This window comes from Ornithorhynchus anatinus, chromosome 3, assembly GCF_004115215.2.
Source record: "Ornithorhynchus anatinus isolate Pmale09 chromosome 3, mOrnAna1.pri.v4, whole genome shotgun sequence".
Taxonomy (NCBI): Eukaryota; Metazoa; Chordata; class Mammalia; order Monotremata; family Ornithorhynchidae; genus Ornithorhynchus; species Ornithorhynchus anatinus.
The window spans coordinates 19,889,031-19,908,976 of record NC_041730.1 but is presented as its reverse complement, the minus strand read 5'-3'; the positions used below and the strand labels follow the sequence as shown (position 1 = coordinate 19,908,976).

The window sequence follows — 19,946 nt, the reverse complement described above, 5'->3', positions numbered from 1 at the left end:
GGTCTTCAACCAATGGTCCAGAGGGAAGAATGCAAAAGGATCCAACAACTCTAATTTGTTCTTGTCAATGATTGGTTTTCATGATGATTGGGCAGTTTAGTGATTGAACACTGAAAACCCATTTTCAGTAGTTTTTTGCATAATTGATATAGAGATTAAAGGGATCATAAAATGTCATCTAATCTATCCCCCACTTCATCTGAACCACCTGAGGCAGAGATTTACTTATTATGGATCCTGTCAGTGTATTCTTTTTCAGCTCTCCTCAGAATTTTATTAAAAACTATTTCAGTTCCTATGTGTAATTTTCAATGATATAAATACTTAATTAGAAGTCGTAAATGTTCTAGGAGGTCATGGTGCATGTTTGAGAGTCTGAATTCTTGAGAGTTCCAAATACAATGATATCTTATGAACTCATTTAAGGTTTCGTGGTTTCACCATATATTTGCATTTTGTCCCAGGAAAACTGTGCAAAACATGCAAGTCTCAGATGGACCCTGTCCCCCCTGCAGCATCAAAATCCTAGCAGCAGGTGGGCTAATTTTATCTATAATTAAATTAATATTCGTGGTCACCCACCCCAATCTGTCCTGCAACCATGAACTCAACAAAATTTGAACTACCATTAGCTTGTCAGCTGTTAGGAGTTACTGCCTACAAGGAAACCTCCTGGCGATATTGGCTGCATTGCAGCATCTAGAGAAGCAGCGTGGTTTAATGGCAAGAGCACGGACTCTGGAGTCAGAGGTCATGGGTTCTAATCCCGGCTCCGCCACTTAGCTGTGTGACTGTGGGCAAGTTACTTAACTTCTCTGTGCCTCAGTTACTTCATCTGGAAAATAGGGAATAAGACTGTGATCCCCACATGGGACAACCTGATTGCCTTGTATCTACCCCAGCACTTTGAACAGTGTTTGGCACATAGTGAGCACTTAATAAATACCATCGTTACCATTATTATTTTGGTGGGCGCATGATCTCAGCTCACTCAGAATTCAAGGATGCAGGGAGGTGAAGCTTCTACTTGGCCAATACACCTCCAGGGAAAGGGGAGGACCTAATCCTGAGTGATTTGATTTCCATTTATGGTTTTGCCATTCATGACATTCTGTAGGGTACAATATGGTACTCCATTACCTATGACTAATGAAGTACAGGGATATTTGGAATGGATCAGACTTTAAGGATACATTAGAATGTAGATTGTTTCCTGCTGAAAAGAAAAATCTGTATAAATTATTGTACAATACATAATGTATTGAAATATGAGGTTTAATTAAATATGTGCTATTTTTATTAACAAGCAAGGAAGATGAAAACCAGAGCAAAACAGTAAAAGAAATCAAGGAGAGGAGGAGATTTACAAAACAAGAAGACAAATCACGAAGTGCCTCTGGAGACTTACTTGTAAAAGAGCTCATTTAGTACAGATAAGCTGAAAAGGAGAATTTAAATCTTTTTGGGTCACGAAAACTGATAGCACAATTTCATCACTGGAACCAGACTGTTTTTAATGCTTTTTTAAAGGCTTCCTTCACATCTTTGTTCCTCAAACTGTAGATTAATGGATTCAACATTGGAATCACAATGGAATAAAATAGAGACACCACCATGCCATGTTCCAGAGTGTAGCTCGAACTGGGTCTGACGTACGTGGCGAGTATTGTACTGTGATATATGGTCACTCCCGCCAGGTGGGAGGCGCAGGTGGAGAAAGCCTTGCGTCTCCCTTGAGCGGAGCGGATCCTCAGGATGGCAGCCAGGATGTAGCCGTAGGAGACGAGCACAATCAGGACGGTGACCACCTCAATGGCACTCACAAAATTGAAGAGTAACAGTTCGTTGATGTGTGTATCAGAGCAGGAGAGGGATAAGAGTGGGGGTATATCACAGAAAAAATGTCTGATTTCATTGGAGCCACAGAAGGATAAACTGAAGGTGGCAGCTGTATGTAAAATGCTATGCAGGAGGCCACCAATATGCGAACCAATAATGAGTGGCACATAGATTCTGGGTGACATAGCAGCCATGTAGAGCAGAGGGCTGTAAACGGCTACATAGCGATCATAAGCCATGGCAGCCAGAAGAAAACACTCAGTGGTTCCAAAAGTGACCAAGAAAAACAATTGTGCAGCACAGCCAGAAAAAGAGATGGATTTATTCCCCACTAAACAATTCAGCAATATCTTGGGAGTGACCACTGAAGAACAGCAGGCATCCAGGGAGGATAAGACACTCAAGAAGTAATACATGGGGTTATGAAGCCGGGAGTCCATCCTGATTAGCAGAACCATTCCCAGGTTCCCCACCAAAGTGAAAAGGTAGATGGCTAGGAACAGCAAGAACAGCATGACCTGTAGCTCCTCAGGAACCAGAAATCCCATCAGAACAAATTCAGCTATGGTAGAGTGATTATGCGTAGTCCTCGTCATCTGCATCCAGTTCTGGAGGAAAACAAAAAATGTAGCACTTATAAGCGATGTAATGTGCTTGGAATTACAACTAAGGTTGCTATTTTATCATTTATTTGGCTCTTTTTCTTTCCCCACTTTTCTAGTCATTTATCTTGCCTGTCACTAGCCATTTATCTCGACACCGCAATTTCAATGCATTAATACATAAAGTGGCGGGACTGTTTTCTACACCCAATTTAAATCTAATATCAAGATCTCCTGTTATCCCTCACATTTATAAAAACCTCTGCTTTAATGCTTACTTCAATTCCCCTTATCAGACCGTCATCCATCCCTCTTACAAATTCAATTACCAATCCTCACCAGATTCACTTCCTAGGATTTCCAAATTCACAAATAAAAGTCCTCCTACAATATATATATTGGGAAGCAGTGTGGCTCAGTGGAAAGAGCCCGGGCTTCGGAGTCAGAGGTCATGGGTTCGACTCCCGGATCTGCCACTTGTCAGCTGTGTGACTGTGGGCAAGTCACTTAACTTCTCTGGGCCTCAGTTACCTCATCTGTAAAATGGGGATTAACTGTGAGCCTAAAGTGGGACAACCTGATTACCCTGTATCTACCCCAGCGCTTAGAACAGTGCTCTGCACATAGTAAGCGCTTAACAAATACCAACATTATTATATACATATATATATATACATATAATTTGATACATATATAATAACTTCACTAAAAGATGCTTTCATTACAAATACCATTTATTTTTCACTTTTTCCTTGAAGAATAAGTAGAACTTGCCTGAGTATTATCTAACAGGAAAGGAGAATCAGGAGAATTTCTGTCTCACAGACTGAGTTTCTCTCTGGAATGAGATCTTCTTAGTGGGGTGAATCCCAGGGATTATTACCCCACCACCGGATGTAGCCTGGTCCTAGAGTTCCAAAACATGGCAAGGCCTGAATATTTGCCATCAGAGGTTGATTGTCTCAATTTTGAATCAAGGGACCCAGGGACATCTTGTCAGTGATTAGCACTGTCCCCACTTCCTGACTTGGCTCCTTACCCTCCTCCCCATGCTCCGTTATTTAATCTTTTCCAGCTCAATAATTTCACTGAAACCCCTACTTCATTGATCTCTCCTTCCCACTCCCACTTTTTAGACCTTAACAGAGTGAATTTGCTTGGCAGAGCTTCCTCATTTACATCCAGGAGAGACTCCTTTCCCTTCTAATCTTCTCCCAGGATCTTGGAGTCATTCTTGGTTTTTCTGCTTTTACTGCTTCTTTTCTCCAAGTCTAAATGGAGTCATGTTCCACTATCCTTCAGGATCCAGTCTGTGTAAATTAACCAAAAACTTCACTGGATACTCCCTTCTAAAAGAACAAACTCCAAGACAATCTTCTCAAGAAGTTCTAGAAGGAAATGAAGCAGAAATTCCCTTTAAAGTTATCTCTGGAGCTCTATTAATTTTGTACTATGAGCCCTAGGGAACTAATTTCTGACAAACCCAGGTCTTCCGTATCTCAGGTGAGTCATCTAGACAGTCATATGTCTTTGGTGTCCTTTGGGAAGAATGAGAGCATCAGTAAAAAAAAACTAGTAGTAGTTACAGGAATGTTTATTTAGTGCTTACTCTGAAATAGAGAGAGACTTTAAGTATTAAGTTTCAAGTATTCCATCCATAAATTTTAACAAGATTTAATAGCATCATGCATTTACTATTCAGTAACAAAGTAGTACAATGCAGTAGCATGAACCATAAATTATTTCAATCATGAAGCTATCTCAATCTAGAAGGTTCACAAACTAGCTACTGAAGTGTTGATGAAATCTAGGTGAATTATTTCCATTTGGAAAATAGGTCATGTTATTGGGAAGAATTTAATTTCATTCATCAATAAGTTAATCAGTCAACTTGCAAGTTCAAAAAAGCCAAAGGGCATGTCATCCATCCCAAGCACAGATAGGCTAGCCTGTTAGTCAATCCTTCTTATGAGCACCTACTGTGTGCAGAGCACTTTAAGCACTTGGGAGAGTACAGTATAACAGACACATTCCCTGCCCAAACAGAGCTTACAGTCTAGAGCGGGAGACAGACATTAATAGAAATAAATAAATTACAGATATGTATATAAGTGCTGAGGGGCTGGTGGGGGGGGGATGAATAAAGGGGGCAAGTCAGGTCAATACAGAAGGGAGTTGAAGAAAAGGAAAAGAAGGCTTAGGGAGGAAAGACCTTTTGGAGGAGATGCGCCTTCAATAAGGTTTTGAACGGGAGGAGAATAATTGTCTGTTGGATATAAGGAGGGAGGGTGTTCCAGGCCAGAGGCTGGACATGGGCGAGAGGGTAGCGGTGAGATAAACGAGATCTAGGTACAGTGAGAAGGTTAGCATTAGAAGAGCAAAGTGTGCTGGCTGGGTTGTAGTAGGAGAGTAGCACGGTGAGGTAGGAGGGGGCAAGGTAATTGAGTATTTTAAAGCTAATGGTGAGGAGTTTCAGTTTGCTGTGGAAGTAGATGGGCAAACACTGGAGGTTTCTGAGGTGTGGGGACATATAGCCTGAATGTTATTGTAGAAAAATGATCCAGGTAGCAGAATGAAGTATGGACTGGAGAGGGGAGAGTCAGGAGGGTGGGAGGTCAGCAAGGAGGCTGATAGAGCAATCAAGAAGGGATACGATAAGCAATTGAATTAACACGGTAGCAGTTTGACTGGAGAAGAAAGGGAGAATTTTAACCATGTTGTGAAGATCAAACTGACAGGATTTAGTGATGGATTCAATATGTGCATATGCACAACTAAAGCTAAATCTACAAGGAAACATGAGACCAAAATTTGGTAATAATGATCAGTCTATAACCAGATTGAGCAGTAGAACAACAGCTCACATTTTCCCACATCACAATAATACTCATTTTTCTGGTAGCCACTGTTTTTACCTCTTCCCCAGCAGTATCAGCAAATTCTTTAATTTCCCTGTCATTTCAATGTTTTGTTCAGGATTAGAGGTTTAAATGTTTACACTGCTGACTACACTGGAGTGCCAAAAATGCTTTGGCCTGCATCATCTACATTAATGCATCCTTCTCTTATTACTCACCTGCAGGTTAGGCTATTATTATTATTATTATCAGGTGCAGGCTAGACTAATGGCTTAAATGGACATATATCCTAGTTTGGGGGGATTTGTTGAAGGGAATGAAGAGTAGTTTTATTATTTTCATTGAGTGTTTATTTTTCAACAGTGTTCATTGGTTAGGCAATATGTTACTTTTATAACACAATCAGTTAAGGTGAGATATAGCAAATTATTAGAATTCACATTTCTACAAATGGGCAATTTCAGATAAAATGTCACTTATATGGAAAGACAGATTTATTATTTGATAAAAACAAATGAGGGTTTATTGTGTCAAATTTGGGATTACTGATATTTGGGGATTTGATTTGAAATTCACTTGATTTTCTTCTTCCTCTCATTCATTCATTCAATCATATTTATTGAGCACTTACTCTGTGCAGAGTACTCTATTAATTGCTTGGCAAAGTTCAATGTAACAATAAATAGATACATTCCCTGCCCACAATGAGCTTTAAGTTTCATGACAGGAAAATACGTTTCTTTACCTACTCTAAGATCACCATCATCACAAACATTGATTAAGGGCTTACTCTGTGCAAGGCATTGTTCTAAGTTTTTTCTTCTATTTGCATCTAAGTGCTGATGTAATTTCATGAAGCTCAACTACGAGAAGATTGAGAATCTTGGTAGCCTAGCGGAAAGAACATGGCCCTGGAAATCAGAGGACTTGTCTGCTGTGTGACCTTGGGCAAACCACTTAACTTATCTGTGCCTCAGTTCTCTCATTTGCAAAAAGGGGATTCAATACCTCTTTTCCCTTCTACTTAGACTGTGAGCCCCAAATGGGACCTGTTTATCTTGTATCTACCTCAGCACTTTGTATAGTTCTTGGCTATTACTATCATTATCATTATAATGATTACTTGTCTGCTAATTCTGTTGTATTGTACTCTCCCAATCACTTAGTACAGTACTCTGCATATGTAAAGTGCTCAATCAATACCACTGATTGATATTATAATTTTTAGAAGTAGTAATAGCTGTATTACTGAACCAGAAGAGGGAGGAATAAGCATATGGAACGAACTGCAAACATGCCATTTGGAAAAAAATATTAAAATTCAACAATTCAAATCCCAAAACATTACTGTTTAAACTATATAATAATGAATCATGGCTCGCTGCTTGGAAGGCAGTCTTCGACCCCCTCACCTCTTCAGATTAAAGACACCTTGGTGAATCCCAAGTCACAGCATCACTAGACTTCTAGCCATTGTTCCCCTGAGCCTTGATGATTTATTTCTGAGCCTCATATGGACCCAGAACTTTGTACGTTATGCTTAAATTGTGTCTACCCCAGTGCTTCGTACAGTGCTTGGTAAGAGCTTAACAAATACCATAATTATTATTAGAGGCTTCTGCTCTCCCTCTCATCATACTGGACATCAATCAGTCCATTGTATTAACTTCTCTGTGACTCAGTTTTCTCACTTGTAAAATGAGAATTAAATACTGATTCTTTCACCTCTTTAGACTTTGAACCCCATGTTGGATATGGACTGTATTTGTACTGATTATATCATATTCACCCCAGTGCAGTATTTACTGAGCACTTACCATGTGCAGGGCAGAGTTTTAGAGTTAAAACACAACACCATAACAGACACATTCCCTCCTAAGGCTTCTCTTGTAGAAATGAGGGGTGTGTGAAAATGCAAACATTTCTCCAGTTTCTAAGGAGAACCCCACAACCTCCAGCTTCCAGAGCCCTAGGGGTAAGGGAGTTCAGGGTTGCAGAGTTCTGAGCTTCTCCTTGCCTACTGCTCCTGGTTTTGCAATTCCTCCAAGCCTAGTGTTCCCATCTTCTACTTCCCAGCTGTTATGAGAAGGTCCAGGAAGAATAGTTCTCATTGATAATGTCTAAATAATGAGATGGGGTGACTGTACTGTGCAACAAGAGACCGATCATTTTACTACTGCTTTTGAGATATTCAACGAATCAATCAATCAATCCTATTTATTGAGCACTTTCCACATGTAGAACACTGTACTAAGTGCTTGGGAGAGTACAATATGATCACTAAGTGTTTGAGAACCCTGACTTGCTCTCTTTTTTCTTCCCCCATCCCAGCCCCTCACCACTTATTTCCATATCTGACATTCATTTGTCTATACTGATGTTAGTTTAGACTCCAGACTGTAAGCCCATTGGGGGCAGGGAGTGTGTCTGTTTATTGTTGTATTTTACTTTCCTAAGCACTCAGTATAGTGCTCAGCACATTGAAAGCACTCAATAAATACAAGTGAATAAGTGAGTGAATGAATGAATGAATATAAGGGAGTTGGTAGACATGTTCCCTATTCCCAACAAGTATTCATTCCAGATCAGTGGAATCGGTGGGTGAGTTGAAAGGAATTTAAAAACTTTCCGATCATTGAAAACCAGAACGTGGATCAGTTTTAAAACATTTGCTTTACTAATGTGAGTTGTGGTTAGTTGTAATATTAATGAATATTATGACATTCGTTAAGTGTTTACTACATTTTAAGCACTGGGCTGGACACAATGTCATCAGTTCAGATACAGTTCATGGCCAACATAGGGTTCAAAGTCCAAAGAGGTGAAAGAATAGGTATTTAATTCTCATTTTGCAAATGAGAAAACTGAGTCACAGAGAAGTTAAGTGACTTGCTCAATGTTACTCAACAGGTAAGTGGTGGCACTGACATCAGAACCCAGATCTCCTGACTCCAAATTTTGTGTTAGAATCATAGCCCTGTAAGGAGTCTATTGCTTCTTATATGTTTCATTCTGAAAATGTTTCTCTAACACTTTTTTAAAAGCATCCTTCACATCTTTGTTCCTTAGACTGTAAATCACTGGATTCATCATGGGAATCAAAACGGTATAAAACAGAGACACCACCATGCCATGCTCCAGGGCGTAGCTTGAACTGGGTCTGACGTATGCGGCGAGTATCGTACTGTGATATATGGTCACTCCCGCCAGGTGGGAGGCGCAGGTCGAGAAAGCCTTGCGTCTCCCTTGAGCGGAGCGGATCCTCAGGATGGCAGCCAGGATGTAGCCGTAGGAGACGAGCACAATCAGGACGGTGACCACCTCAATGGCGCTCACAAAATTGAAGAGTAACAGTTCGTTGATGTGTGTATCCGAGCAGGAGAGGGTTAAGAGTGGGGGGATATCACAGAAAAAATGTCTGATTTCATTGAAGCGACAGAAGGATAAACTGAAGGTGGCGGTTGTATGTAAGAGGCCATGAAGGAGGCCACCAATATAGGAACCGATAATGAGCGACACATAGATTCTGGGTGACATAAAGGCTGTGTAGAGCAGAGGAATAGAAATGGCCACGTAGCGATCATAAGCCATGGCAGCCAGAAGAAAACACTCAGTGGTTCCAAAAGTTATGAAGAAAAGCATTTGTGTGGCACAACCAGAAAAAGAGATGGATTTATTCCCCACTAAACAATTCACCAACATCTTGGGGGTGACAACTGAGGAGTAGCAGGCATCCAGAAAAGATAAGACACTCAAGAAATAGTACATGGGGTTGTGAAGCCGGGTGTCCATTCTAATTAGCCCAACTATGCCCAGGTTCCCCACCAAAGTGAAAAGGTAGATGGCTAGAAACAGCAAGAATAGGATGATCTCTAGCTCCTCAGGAACCGGGAATCCCATCAGAACAAACTCAATTATAGTAGAGTCATTATGCATGTTCACAGCCAATATGTCGAATCTGTAAATTGTGCAGAGTACTGAAATGAAGAACTAAACTGAAACGATCATTTTATCATTTGTAAAATGATTTAGCCTTACAAAGACATTTATCAGACATTTATCGATTAAGTCAGTGTACTTATTCAATGTGTCAAACCTCTATTTTCTTCATTCTCCTTAAGTGAAAATCACCCAATTCAGTAGACAGTTTTAGAGTAAAATATGGACTGGATTCCCTTGAAAGCATAATATTGCCTAAATTTCAAGATATTTTGCCAATTTCACCTTGACTTCAAAGGTTCTTTGCTTAAACATTCCTTCTTATCTATTCTCTACTAGCCCAGAGAAATGGAAGCATGAGTAACCTGGGTAAGTTTGAGTCCTAGACACTTTTGATAAGTGGTAATTAAAAAAAAACGAAACACACAACTCCATTACTTTCACAACAGATTTTGCACCTGAATGCTGCTTCTCTCCCTTTAGCCACTCCAATTTTTCCTTCTTACAGTTGACATATCAGCTTTTCTAAGTGGCATAGGTAAGATATCATTCTCATTGGAAAGAGCATGGGCTTTGGAGTCAGGGCTCATGAGTTCGAATCCCAGCTCTGCCACTTGTCGGCTGTGTGACTGTGGGCAAGTTACTTAACTTCTCTGTGCCTCAGTTCCCTCATCTGTAAAATGGGGATTAAGACTGTGAGCCCCACGTGGGACAACCTGATTCCCCTATGTCTACCCCAGCGCTTAGAACATTGCTCGGCACATAGTAAGCGCTTAACAAATACCAACATTATTAAGCCTCCGATATCTACTTATTTCTTCTTATGTGAAAGAAAACCCACAGTATTTTCCTTCAAAGTCCTCCATCAGTTGCTTCAGTCTTAGCTATCCACTCTTCTCCTGCTAGCTAATACTCTTCATTTTGTGGCTATGAGAAACAGGATGGCTATGAGAAGCAGCATGGCTTAGTGGAAAGAACTTGGGCTTTTGAGTCAGAGGATGTGGGTTCTAATCCCAGCTCCATCATTTGTTTGCTGTGTGACCTTGGGCAACCCCTTAACTTCTCTGTGCCTGAGTTACCTCATCTATAAAATGGGGATTAAGACCGTGAGCCCCACATGGGACAACTTGATTACCTTCTGTCTACTACAGTGCTCATAAGAGTGCTTGGCATATAGTAAAAGCTTAACAAATACCATAATTATTATTATTGTTATGTGATTCTCTAACTGTGCCATCTCACTCCTCTCTTACATTTGTTGTTCAAACCTTCGTTCTTCATCATACTCCTCCTTTTGCCAATCCACTAAACCATGTATCTCCCGCTCAAAAAGTCACCTTCTTTAGGAGACTTTACCAACTAATTCACCATCTTACTGGGCATGCCACCTCAATTCTAATGAATTAACATGACTATTATTATGTATCCATACTAGTTATTTAATGGCTTTTGTTTTCTAATTTTACATCAATGTTCTTTACTCGTTTGCAGAATGTAAACTTGACAATATGTGTCTGCTCATCTCCCCTGGTTTGTAAGCTTCTCAAGGTCAGGAAATGTCTTTTAGGCCTATTCTATTTTCCCAAACAATTTGTTCAGTGCTAGTAAATGCTGACAATATCTTATCCTTATACTGCTGCTGTGATAATGATAATGATATCAACTTAAAATTCTACTTCATTTAGCCCATGTAGACATAATCTTGGCCAGACACTTCCTCAATACATTCCCAAAATACAAATATTGCCAGAATGTAAAGTTTCTTAACCTCATGGAATCTGAACAGGAACACATTAGCATTAATATTCATGCCCAATCACACTAACTGCTTACTACATACTATTATTTCTGTGACTATTACCACAGTAAAAATACCAGAGAGGAATCTCGGGACTAAACACAACCATTTATAAAAAAATCTTATCCTCGGCCTATAGATCAATCAACTCTTCCAGGCATTTGTTCATCCTTAAAACAAATCCTATTTTCAAATCTTGCAGTAGGCAAGTTTCATACTAATAAGGACCTGTGTTATCAATCTGAAAATCCATGCAGCTACATATAACCTTACTAAAGGATGCCTTTCCTGGTAGTCAGGGAGAAATTTTAAGTACATACTGCCAATTTTCCTCTCCTTTGGCCCCTTTGCAGAGTTAGGAGTGGATGGAATAGCCTCATGTAGGAGAGGAGAGGAAAAAGAACTGATATTTCCCCACTCCTAAGCAGAATAATCATGTATGGGGCCTTTCAGTTCATGTGTAACCCCCAAAATGTTGGCCTAGAACCACCTCCACCAAGAGACTATTACCTTAACTTTCCCCATTTCTTTCTGCCTTGATCGGTTCAGGCTCAGTGCCTTGGTGAAATCCCCTCCTCCCTCATCCATCTATTTCCTTCCCCTTTTCCCCTTAGTGGATTGGAACTAGGATTCAGGATTTCCTTGTTCCACATTCAGGAATGGCAGGTGACCCCTTTCCCTGCGAACCCACCTCTCAGGATCTTGAAGTCATCCTTGGTCTGCCTTTACTATTTCTTTTCCCCAAGTTTGAGCAGTGTCATGCCCCACAGTCTTTCAGAATCCAGTCCCTGAGCCAAACACAACATTCGATGCTCACAATCTTCAAATCAATCTGATTCTAAAATGTTAGATGTGAAGAAACCAGAATTTCCACTTGGAGTTACCTCTGGGGCTATATTTACTTTTTCCATGATCCTTTGGGAAGTATTCTCTCACATACCCATGAGTTCTATATCTTGGGGGAGTTGTCAAGACAAACAGGTACATTAAGTGTCCTTTGGGAAGAATGAGAGCATCAGAAAGACATAACAAAGATCTATTCTGTTCAGGTTTTCTATTGAGTTTATCCAACATGCAAGATTCCATAGGTGGTTCTTTGTTTAGAAGCTTTAATCACTGATGGTACTGAATCGTTTTTCTACAGAATGCTTCCTTGTTTCCCCAGTCCTCAAGAAACTCCATTGGCTCCCCAACTACCTCCGCATCAAACAGAAACACCTTACCATCTGCTTGAAAGCACTCAATCACTTTACCCCCTCCTACCTCACCTCACTGCTCTTCGACTAGAACCCAGCCCACACATTTTGCTTCTCTAATGCCAGAAAATGTGTCTATCTCACTGCTGACCTCTGGCCCATGTCTTGCCTCTGGCCTGGAACATCCTCCCTCTCCAGATCCAACAATTACTCTCCCCACCTTCAAAGTACATCTCTGCCAACAGGTTTTCCCTGGCTAAGCCCTCATTTCCTCTTCTCCTACTGCCTTCTGCATCACCCTGATTTGTTCCCTTTATTCATCCCTCCCACAGGCCAGAGCACTTATGTACATATCCATAATTTATTTACGTTAATGTGTGTCTCCCCCTTTGGATTGTAAGCTCATGGTGGGTGGGGAATGTTTCTACTGACTTTGTACTCTCCCAAACAGTACAGTGTTCTGCACATAGTAAGCATTCAGTAAATACAATTGATTGGTTGTTTGATTGATTAACAAGTACCATAATGATGAAACTGCCACTGTGTACCTTTCAAGCTACCCTGAATTTACAAAACTAGAAATTTGATGGAGCAGATCAGTAGAAGTGGAAATGATGAATTGATCGTAGGGAAAGGGGAACTAAAAAGAAAGATATAAAATATGGGAATTATTTACCTTGAAGAAAATTGTAATTGTTTTATTATTACCAAGTGCCGTCAAATCATTTCCAATTCATAGTGACTCCATGGATATATTCTCTCCACAATGTCCGGTCCTCTGTCATAATCCGCAACCTTTCTAATGGTTCTTCTGTTATCATTGTTATGGTCTCTATCCATCTAGCTGCCAGTCTGCCTCTTCCATGTTTTTCCTGGACTTTTCCTAGCATTAGTGTCTTCTCCAGAGAATTAGACCTCCTGATTATGTGTCCAAAATATGCTAGTCTAAGTCGAGTAATTTGGCTTTCCAAATGGTCACTGCATAGAGATTTGAAAAATCCCGACACTTCAGCTATTCACAAAGAAATGACGTGGAATAATTTTGAAAAAGTACAGTACCATTTTGTGGGAATGTTATGTATATCATTATTAAGTTCATGGTGATAAGAAAATTACATTGGGCTGAAACAACCTTAATCAGAATATAGATTATGGATCTCACCTCATTCTTAAAACAGTTAATTTATCAGAAAATTTACAAATGATGAGCATAATCTTCAAACCACTATGAACTACAGTGAAGAATAGAACATATTTCAATGCTTCAGAGTTCACAAGCACCAATATCACAGAGATTCCATGTCACTAAAGAACTAAAACAATAAAACATTATGAGAACGCTTTTTCTACTGACTCTGTTTTTATTAAGCGGTTGTTACATTCGTATTTTGAAAGATTGGTAGGAATTAGTCAAGAGTCTTTTCAAAGCACCTTTTACTTCCTTGTTCTTCAGGCTGTAGATCAAGGGATTCAGCATGGGGATCACCAGGGTATAGAACACGGAAGCCATTTTATCTGTATCCAAGGAGTGACTGCCTTGGGGCTGCAGGTACATGAAAAAGAGAGTCCCATAGAAAACCGTTACCGCTGTCAAGTGAGAAGTACAAGTGGAGAAGGCTTTCCACCTCCCCTCAGAGGAGTGGATCCTCACAATGGCCAGGATGATGAAAAAATACGACACCAAAACAACTGTGAGGGTGAAAATCAAATTACTGCCAGAAAATGCAAAAATGATTGTATCCGGTATGTGGGTATCGGAGCAGGACAGTGCCAGCAGAGGGAAATGATCACAATAGAAGTGGTTGATTGTATTTGAGGAACAGTAGGACACTGAAAATACGTGAGTGGAAACAATCACTCCTTCAGTGAAGCTATAGGTGTATATAAGAATAACCAGTAAGGTACAGGTTCCCCTCGAAATGATCACCCTATAAAGCAATGGCTTACAGATAGCCATGTATCGGTCATAGGCCATTGTAGCGAGCATGAAAATCTCTGCAATAATCAAAGTTGAAAAACAGCCTATCTGTGTAGCACATTCATAATAGGAAATGGTTTTGTTCCCTGCTAAGAAGTTCACCAACATTTTGGGGGCTATGGCGGTGGAATTACCTAGATTGATGAAAGCCAAATGCCGGAGGAAAAAATACATCGGAGCTTTTAGTCGGGAATCTATATTGGTAATAGTGATTATCCCGAGATTTCCTATTGCTGTAATAAGATAGATGATTAGAAACACCAGGAAGAGAGGAATCTGCCATTCCGGATGGTTTGAGATTCCTGAGAGAACAAACTCAGTCACATAGGACAGGTTTTTCTCTGCCATGTATTCCATCTGCATCAGCTGCTTGAGAAAGAAAACAGAGGAGTCTTACTTAGTAGGCAAGTGTCTTCCGAGCAGGGTGATAGTTGTTTTTTAGTGGTATTTGCTAAGTGTTTACTATGTACTAGTTGACAGTTTTATTATCAAATAATTGACAATTGCATTGGAGTAAAGTAGTACTCCCATGTGTTTAGTGATACCTTGGTCAGGTGCTTTAAAATATTAAATGTTAATATTATATGAAATATCTACATTTTCCCCCAAGGTGAATGTTCCAATGCTTATCTATATTAATATGTACATTACATGTATATTTTGTATTGTATGTATATTTTATATTAGAGAAGCAGTATGGCCTTGTAGAAGGAGTAGGAGCCTGGGAGTCAGAGCACCTGAGTTCTAATCCCAGCTCTATCTTTGCCTGTTGTGTGACCTTGGGCAACTCACTTAACTTCTCTTTGCCTGTTTTGACTGTTAAATGGAAATTCAATACCTGTTCTCCCTCCTACTTATACCCTGAGCCCCATGAGGGACAGGGACTATATCCAACCTCATTAAATTGTATCTACCTCAACACTTGATATAGTTATTGATACATAGTAAGCATTAAACAAATACTGTAATTATTTATTGTATTTTTTATTACTGTTACTATACAACCTGATTAATCACTAAATCAACCTTAAAATCCTTAACTGTAGTATTTGTTAAATGCTATTTGTCAAGCATACAATGTAATCAGGTTGGACACAGTCACTGTTTCACATGGGGCTCACAGTCTTAATCTCCATTTTACAAATTAGATAACTGAGGTGTAAAGAAGCAAATTGCCCAAGGTCATTCAGCAGACTTGTGGCAGAGTCAAGATTAGAACCCATGTCCTCTGATTCCCAGGCCTGTGCTTTTTCCATTAGACAAGACTGCTTCTCAATCCTTGTGTTGAAACCAGAGGTTTGGGAGGTTGAGGGTGACAGAGCCCGCCCCACTTAAATCCATATGCACATCCTTCTGTAAAAGGGGCAACCCATTCTCCAGCTGTCCTGGGGCAGAATCAGTTTCATCAGGTCAAGACAAATTCATTCAGGTCACATTGACAGCTTGCACTGTTATGCTCTGACCCTGTCTTTGATTTAATAATGTTGGCATTTGGAAAGCCCTTACTATGTGCAGAGCACTGTTCTAAGCGCTGGGGGAGATACAGGGTCATCGGATTGTCCCACGTGAGGCTCACAGTTAATCCCCATTTTACAGATGAGGTAACTGAGGCACAGAGAAGTGAAGTGACTTGCCCACAGTCACACAGCTGACAAGTGGCAGAGCTGGGATTCGAACTCGTGACCTCTGACTCCCAAGCCCGGGCTCCTTCCACTGAGCCACGCTGCTTCTCTGCAACTCCTTCTTCAGAGAAATGTGGAGGTAAAGCCCAGGCAGAAGCCTAAGCAGTAAATCCCTTTCTTGTGTGTATATTTCTGCAAGAATGGAAAGCTGATGATCTAGATGGCTATAAATAACCAGTTACCTACATTTAAGGAACGTGAATTATTTTTTAGATAAATTTAAAGCGTGTGTGGACAAAAATTCACCCAATGCCTGGAATGACCTAAAAAATTAGCTGTTGCCACCTGAACTTTCAACTACCTGAACTAGACTTGATTAAAATTAGATCACGTCAGAAATATGCTGTTCATAAAAGTCTACCTAAACAATAATTATGAGATTTGTCATGGTGATATTTTTAAACACTTTCTGTGTGTCAAGCTAAGTTCTGGGGTAGACACCACTTAATCAGGTTAGACCCAGATCCTGTACCCCATGGGACTCACAATCTAGGTAGGAGGAAAGACAGATATTTAATCCCCATTTTACAAATGAGGTCACTGAGGCACAGAGAAGTCAAATGGCTTGTCCAAGGTCACCCAGCAGAGATGTGGCAGAAGCAGAAATAGAACCTAGGTCCTCTGACTCCCAGGCCTGTGCTCTTCACACTAGGCCACATTACTCCTCTACTATCTGTCAGTCTTTAACATCAACAGGATTTAGCTTTTTCACAATCAGTAAATTTCTTTCACAGTTCCTTATTCAAAGTGGGTTCCCCGGAACCTCAGGTTCCAAAGAGGTTCAGTATCCAGCACTAACCCACTTGAAGGCACTGTGAGGCAGGGTGATCTTGTAAAAGAAGCACAGAGCTAATAATAATAATAATAATGTTGGTATTTGTTAAGCGCTTACTATGTGCCGAGCACTGTTCTAAGCGCTGGGGTAGACACAGGGGAATCAGGTTGTCCTACGTGGGGCTCACAGTCTTCATCCCCATTTTACAGATGAGGTAACTGAGGCACCGAGAAGTGAAGTGACTCACCCAAAGTCACACAGCTGACAAGTGGCAGAGCCAGGGTTCGAGCCCATCACCTCTGACTCCAAAGCCTGGGCTCTTTCCACTGAGCCACGCTGCTTCTCTCTAGAATTCAAAGGTTCTGCCACTTGTCTGATGTGTGATCTTGGATGGGCAAGTCCTTTAACATGTTTGGGACTCAGTTTCCTACCTTGCAAAATGGCAATAAGATGTCTGTGAGCTATGTGACGGCTTGGCTCATAGCAAGTACTTAATATATACCAGCATTATAATAATAATAATAATAATGTTGGTATTTGTTAAGCGCTTACTATGTGCAGAGCACTGTTCTAAGCGCTGGGGTAGACACAGGGGAATCAGGTTGTCCCACGTGGGGCTCACAGTCTTCATCCCCATTTTACAGATGAGGGAACTGAGGCACAGAGAAGTGAAGTGACTTGCCCACAGTCACACAGCCGACAAGCGGCAGAGCTGGGATTCGAACTCACGAGCCCTGACTCCAAAGCCCGTGCTCTTTCCACTGCGCCAGTTATTATGGCTCTGGTTCTGGGGAGCAGATGGCTGAACTATTTTTTAAAATTCCTGAGCACTTAGAACATAGGGCATACAGTGAGTACTCTAAAGAGCACAGGCCTGGGAGTCAGATGATGTAGGTTCTAATCCTGACTCTGCCACTTTTTGGCTGTATGACCTTGGACGAGTCACTTAACTTCTCTATTCCTCAGTTATCACACCTAAAAAATGGGGATAAAGACTGTGAGCCCTACGGGGGACAGGAACTGTATCCAATTTGATTATCTTGAATCTACAGGGCTTAGTGCAGTGCCTGGCCCATAGTAAGCCCTAAGCAAATACCATTAAATATACCAACTGAATGATTGAGGGGATGCAGTGGAATCATAGACAAATGGGAAAACAATTTCAAAAGCCCCAATGAAGGAAAGGGGTAAAGGGGAAAAGGGGAAGTGAGAAGAGGATTGTTGGGATAATTAATTAATGGTAAATTAATACTATTGATTGATGGAGGAAGTATTTTACTGCCAGTTGCGATCACCAGAGGGAGTGGATACATCCATTTTGGTTTGGGGGAAGTAAAAGTCTGTTCTCCTGTTGTGGAACCTCTCTGTCTCGATATAAATGCATTACTCTAACTATATTATTTATCTCTCATTGATTGAGTACACAATTATGGGGACTTTTAGAAAGAGTAGACTCTCCAACTCTGTTACGGGAACTAGTTTCTATTCACAACATTGTTCCAGAAGAAAATCGAGAAGCAACATAGTCTAGTGGAAACAGTGCAGGTTTGGGAGTCAGAGGACCTGGGTTCTAATCCCAGATCTGTCAACTGTTTGTTGTGTGACTTTTAGCAAGTCTCTTCACTTCTCTGTGCCTCAATTTCCTCAACTGTAAAATCAGGATTAAATACTCATTTTCCCTCCTACTTAGAGTGTGAGCCACATTGATTCATTCAGTTGTATTTATTTATTGAGCTTACTCTCTGCAAAGCACTGTATTAAGTGCTTGGAAGAGTACAATATAACAACAAACAGATGTTGCTTAAGTGCTTAATTAATGCAATTAAAAAATTTGGTTCTGACACATTGTTATGGCTTAAAGCACAAGTTTCAGGGACCAACTGATTAGTAAGTCTGAGGATTGCCAGCTGTCCCTAAATCACCTGGATATGTCTTAGACCTTAGTTCTTAGATCACTGAAGTTCAGCAGCATGGAGTAACACAACACTGGTCGAAGAGTCAGAGGACCTGGGTTCTAATCCCAGCTCCATCACTTGCCTTCTGTGTGACCTGGGGCAAGTCACTTCAACTTTTAGTGCCTCAGTTTGGGTCATAAGTCACACAACAGACAAGTGGCGGAGCTGGAATTAAAATCCAAGACCTTCTGACCTCCAGGCCAGTGTTCTATCTACATTCTCTATAGCATCAAGGATACAAATTTCTCAAAATTTCAGCAAGAATTCTCTTGGTTAATCTTGAATGAAGTGCCTCCCTAAATGAACAACCAAAGTGGAAACTTGGATAACTTTCTGGTTATCACAGGTATTTGCTCAATTTAGTGAGTTAGTTTAGGGTGGAAAATAAGCCCAGCGGTCCAACCTACCTGTGGAGGAAAAGTTGCTTTTCTTCCTCAGCTGGTTCTAGTTGAAATGTTCCTGGGGTTTTTGTTTGCTCCCGTTTCCCATGGGATACACAGAATGCAAAGGATCTCAGGATGCAAAGAATCCCTTAAATGAGTGTCATCTCCAGAGGGAAGATGGAAATTGTTTCCTAATTAGACAGCACTGCCCTGTAATCCCCCAGCAATAAAGATTCATAATCACCTAAAAGTTGAGGACCAGAGAATCAGATTTTTTATGTTTTTTGCAAGAAATTCCAAAGTACAAGTCCAAGTTGGAGAAAGGAGGGGGATTCAGGGGCAGTATGAAGTGGACAGTGGAGGCAAATTCCCTTCTGGTGAGAAAAAAGTGTTTCTTAGTCTGAATAGCAATTAACATCAAACAAATTCAGTCAACAGTTGCTCAATTTTTGAGTTTACATGTGTTGAGTTTAATATTTAAAGCAAATGGGTGTTATGTCTTTGTTTTTTATGAGTTCAATAGTAATTGATAATAAATGATGATGATCCCAAGAAATTATGATGATGGGCCACCAAACTGAATAATTTGGATCAATAAATGCTCCTTTTCCTAAATAACAAGTTTAATATTTTGGTTCCTTCATTAGTAATAATAACTGTGTTATTTGTTAAGCCCTTACTACCCACAAAGCACTGTATTAAGCGCTAGGCTAATTTCAAGATAATTAGGTCTCACATGGGGCTCTGAGTCTAAGTAGGAGTGGGAACAGGTATTGAATCCTCATTTTATAGATGAGAAAACTACAGCACAGAGAAATTAAGTGACTTGCCCCAAGTCTCGGAGCCAGTAAATGGTGGAGACAGGATAGGAACACAGATACTCTGACTCCTAGGCTCATGCTCTTTCCACTAGGCCATGCTTGTCCCTTCTTCATTATATC

General features: G+C 40.5%; 3 protein-coding genes across 3 annotated transcripts; all 3 read right to left on the bottom strand.

The window, feature by feature from the left end:
• Positions 1 to 1,493: 1,493 nt before the first annotated feature.
• On the bottom strand, positions 1,494 to 2,435 carry LOC100082285 (olfactory receptor 1102-like). The gene has a single exon (XM_001521821.3). The coding sequence runs from the start codon at positions 2,433 to 2,435 to the stop codon at positions 1,494 to 1,496; it is 942 nt and encodes a 313-aa protein (XP_001521871.3).
• A 5,852-nt stretch (positions 2,436 to 8,287) lies between these two features.
• LOC100084119 (olfactory receptor 1102-like) lies at positions 8,288 to 9,259 on the bottom strand. Its single transcript, XM_007666610.3, has one exon. The coding sequence runs from the start codon at positions 9,233 to 9,235 to the stop codon at positions 8,288 to 8,290; it is 948 nt and encodes a 315-aa protein (XP_007664800.2). The 5' UTR covers positions 9,236 to 9,259.
• Positions 9,260 to 13,595: 4,336 nt separating this feature from the next.
• Positions 13,596 to 14,567, bottom strand: LOC100084137 (olfactory receptor 8J3-like). Its single transcript, XM_001514607.5, has one exon. The coding sequence runs from the start codon at positions 14,565 to 14,567 to the stop codon at positions 13,608 to 13,610; it is 960 nt and encodes a 319-aa protein (XP_001514657.4). The 3' UTR covers positions 13,596 to 13,607.
• Positions 14,568 to 19,946: the final 5,379 nt, after the last annotated feature.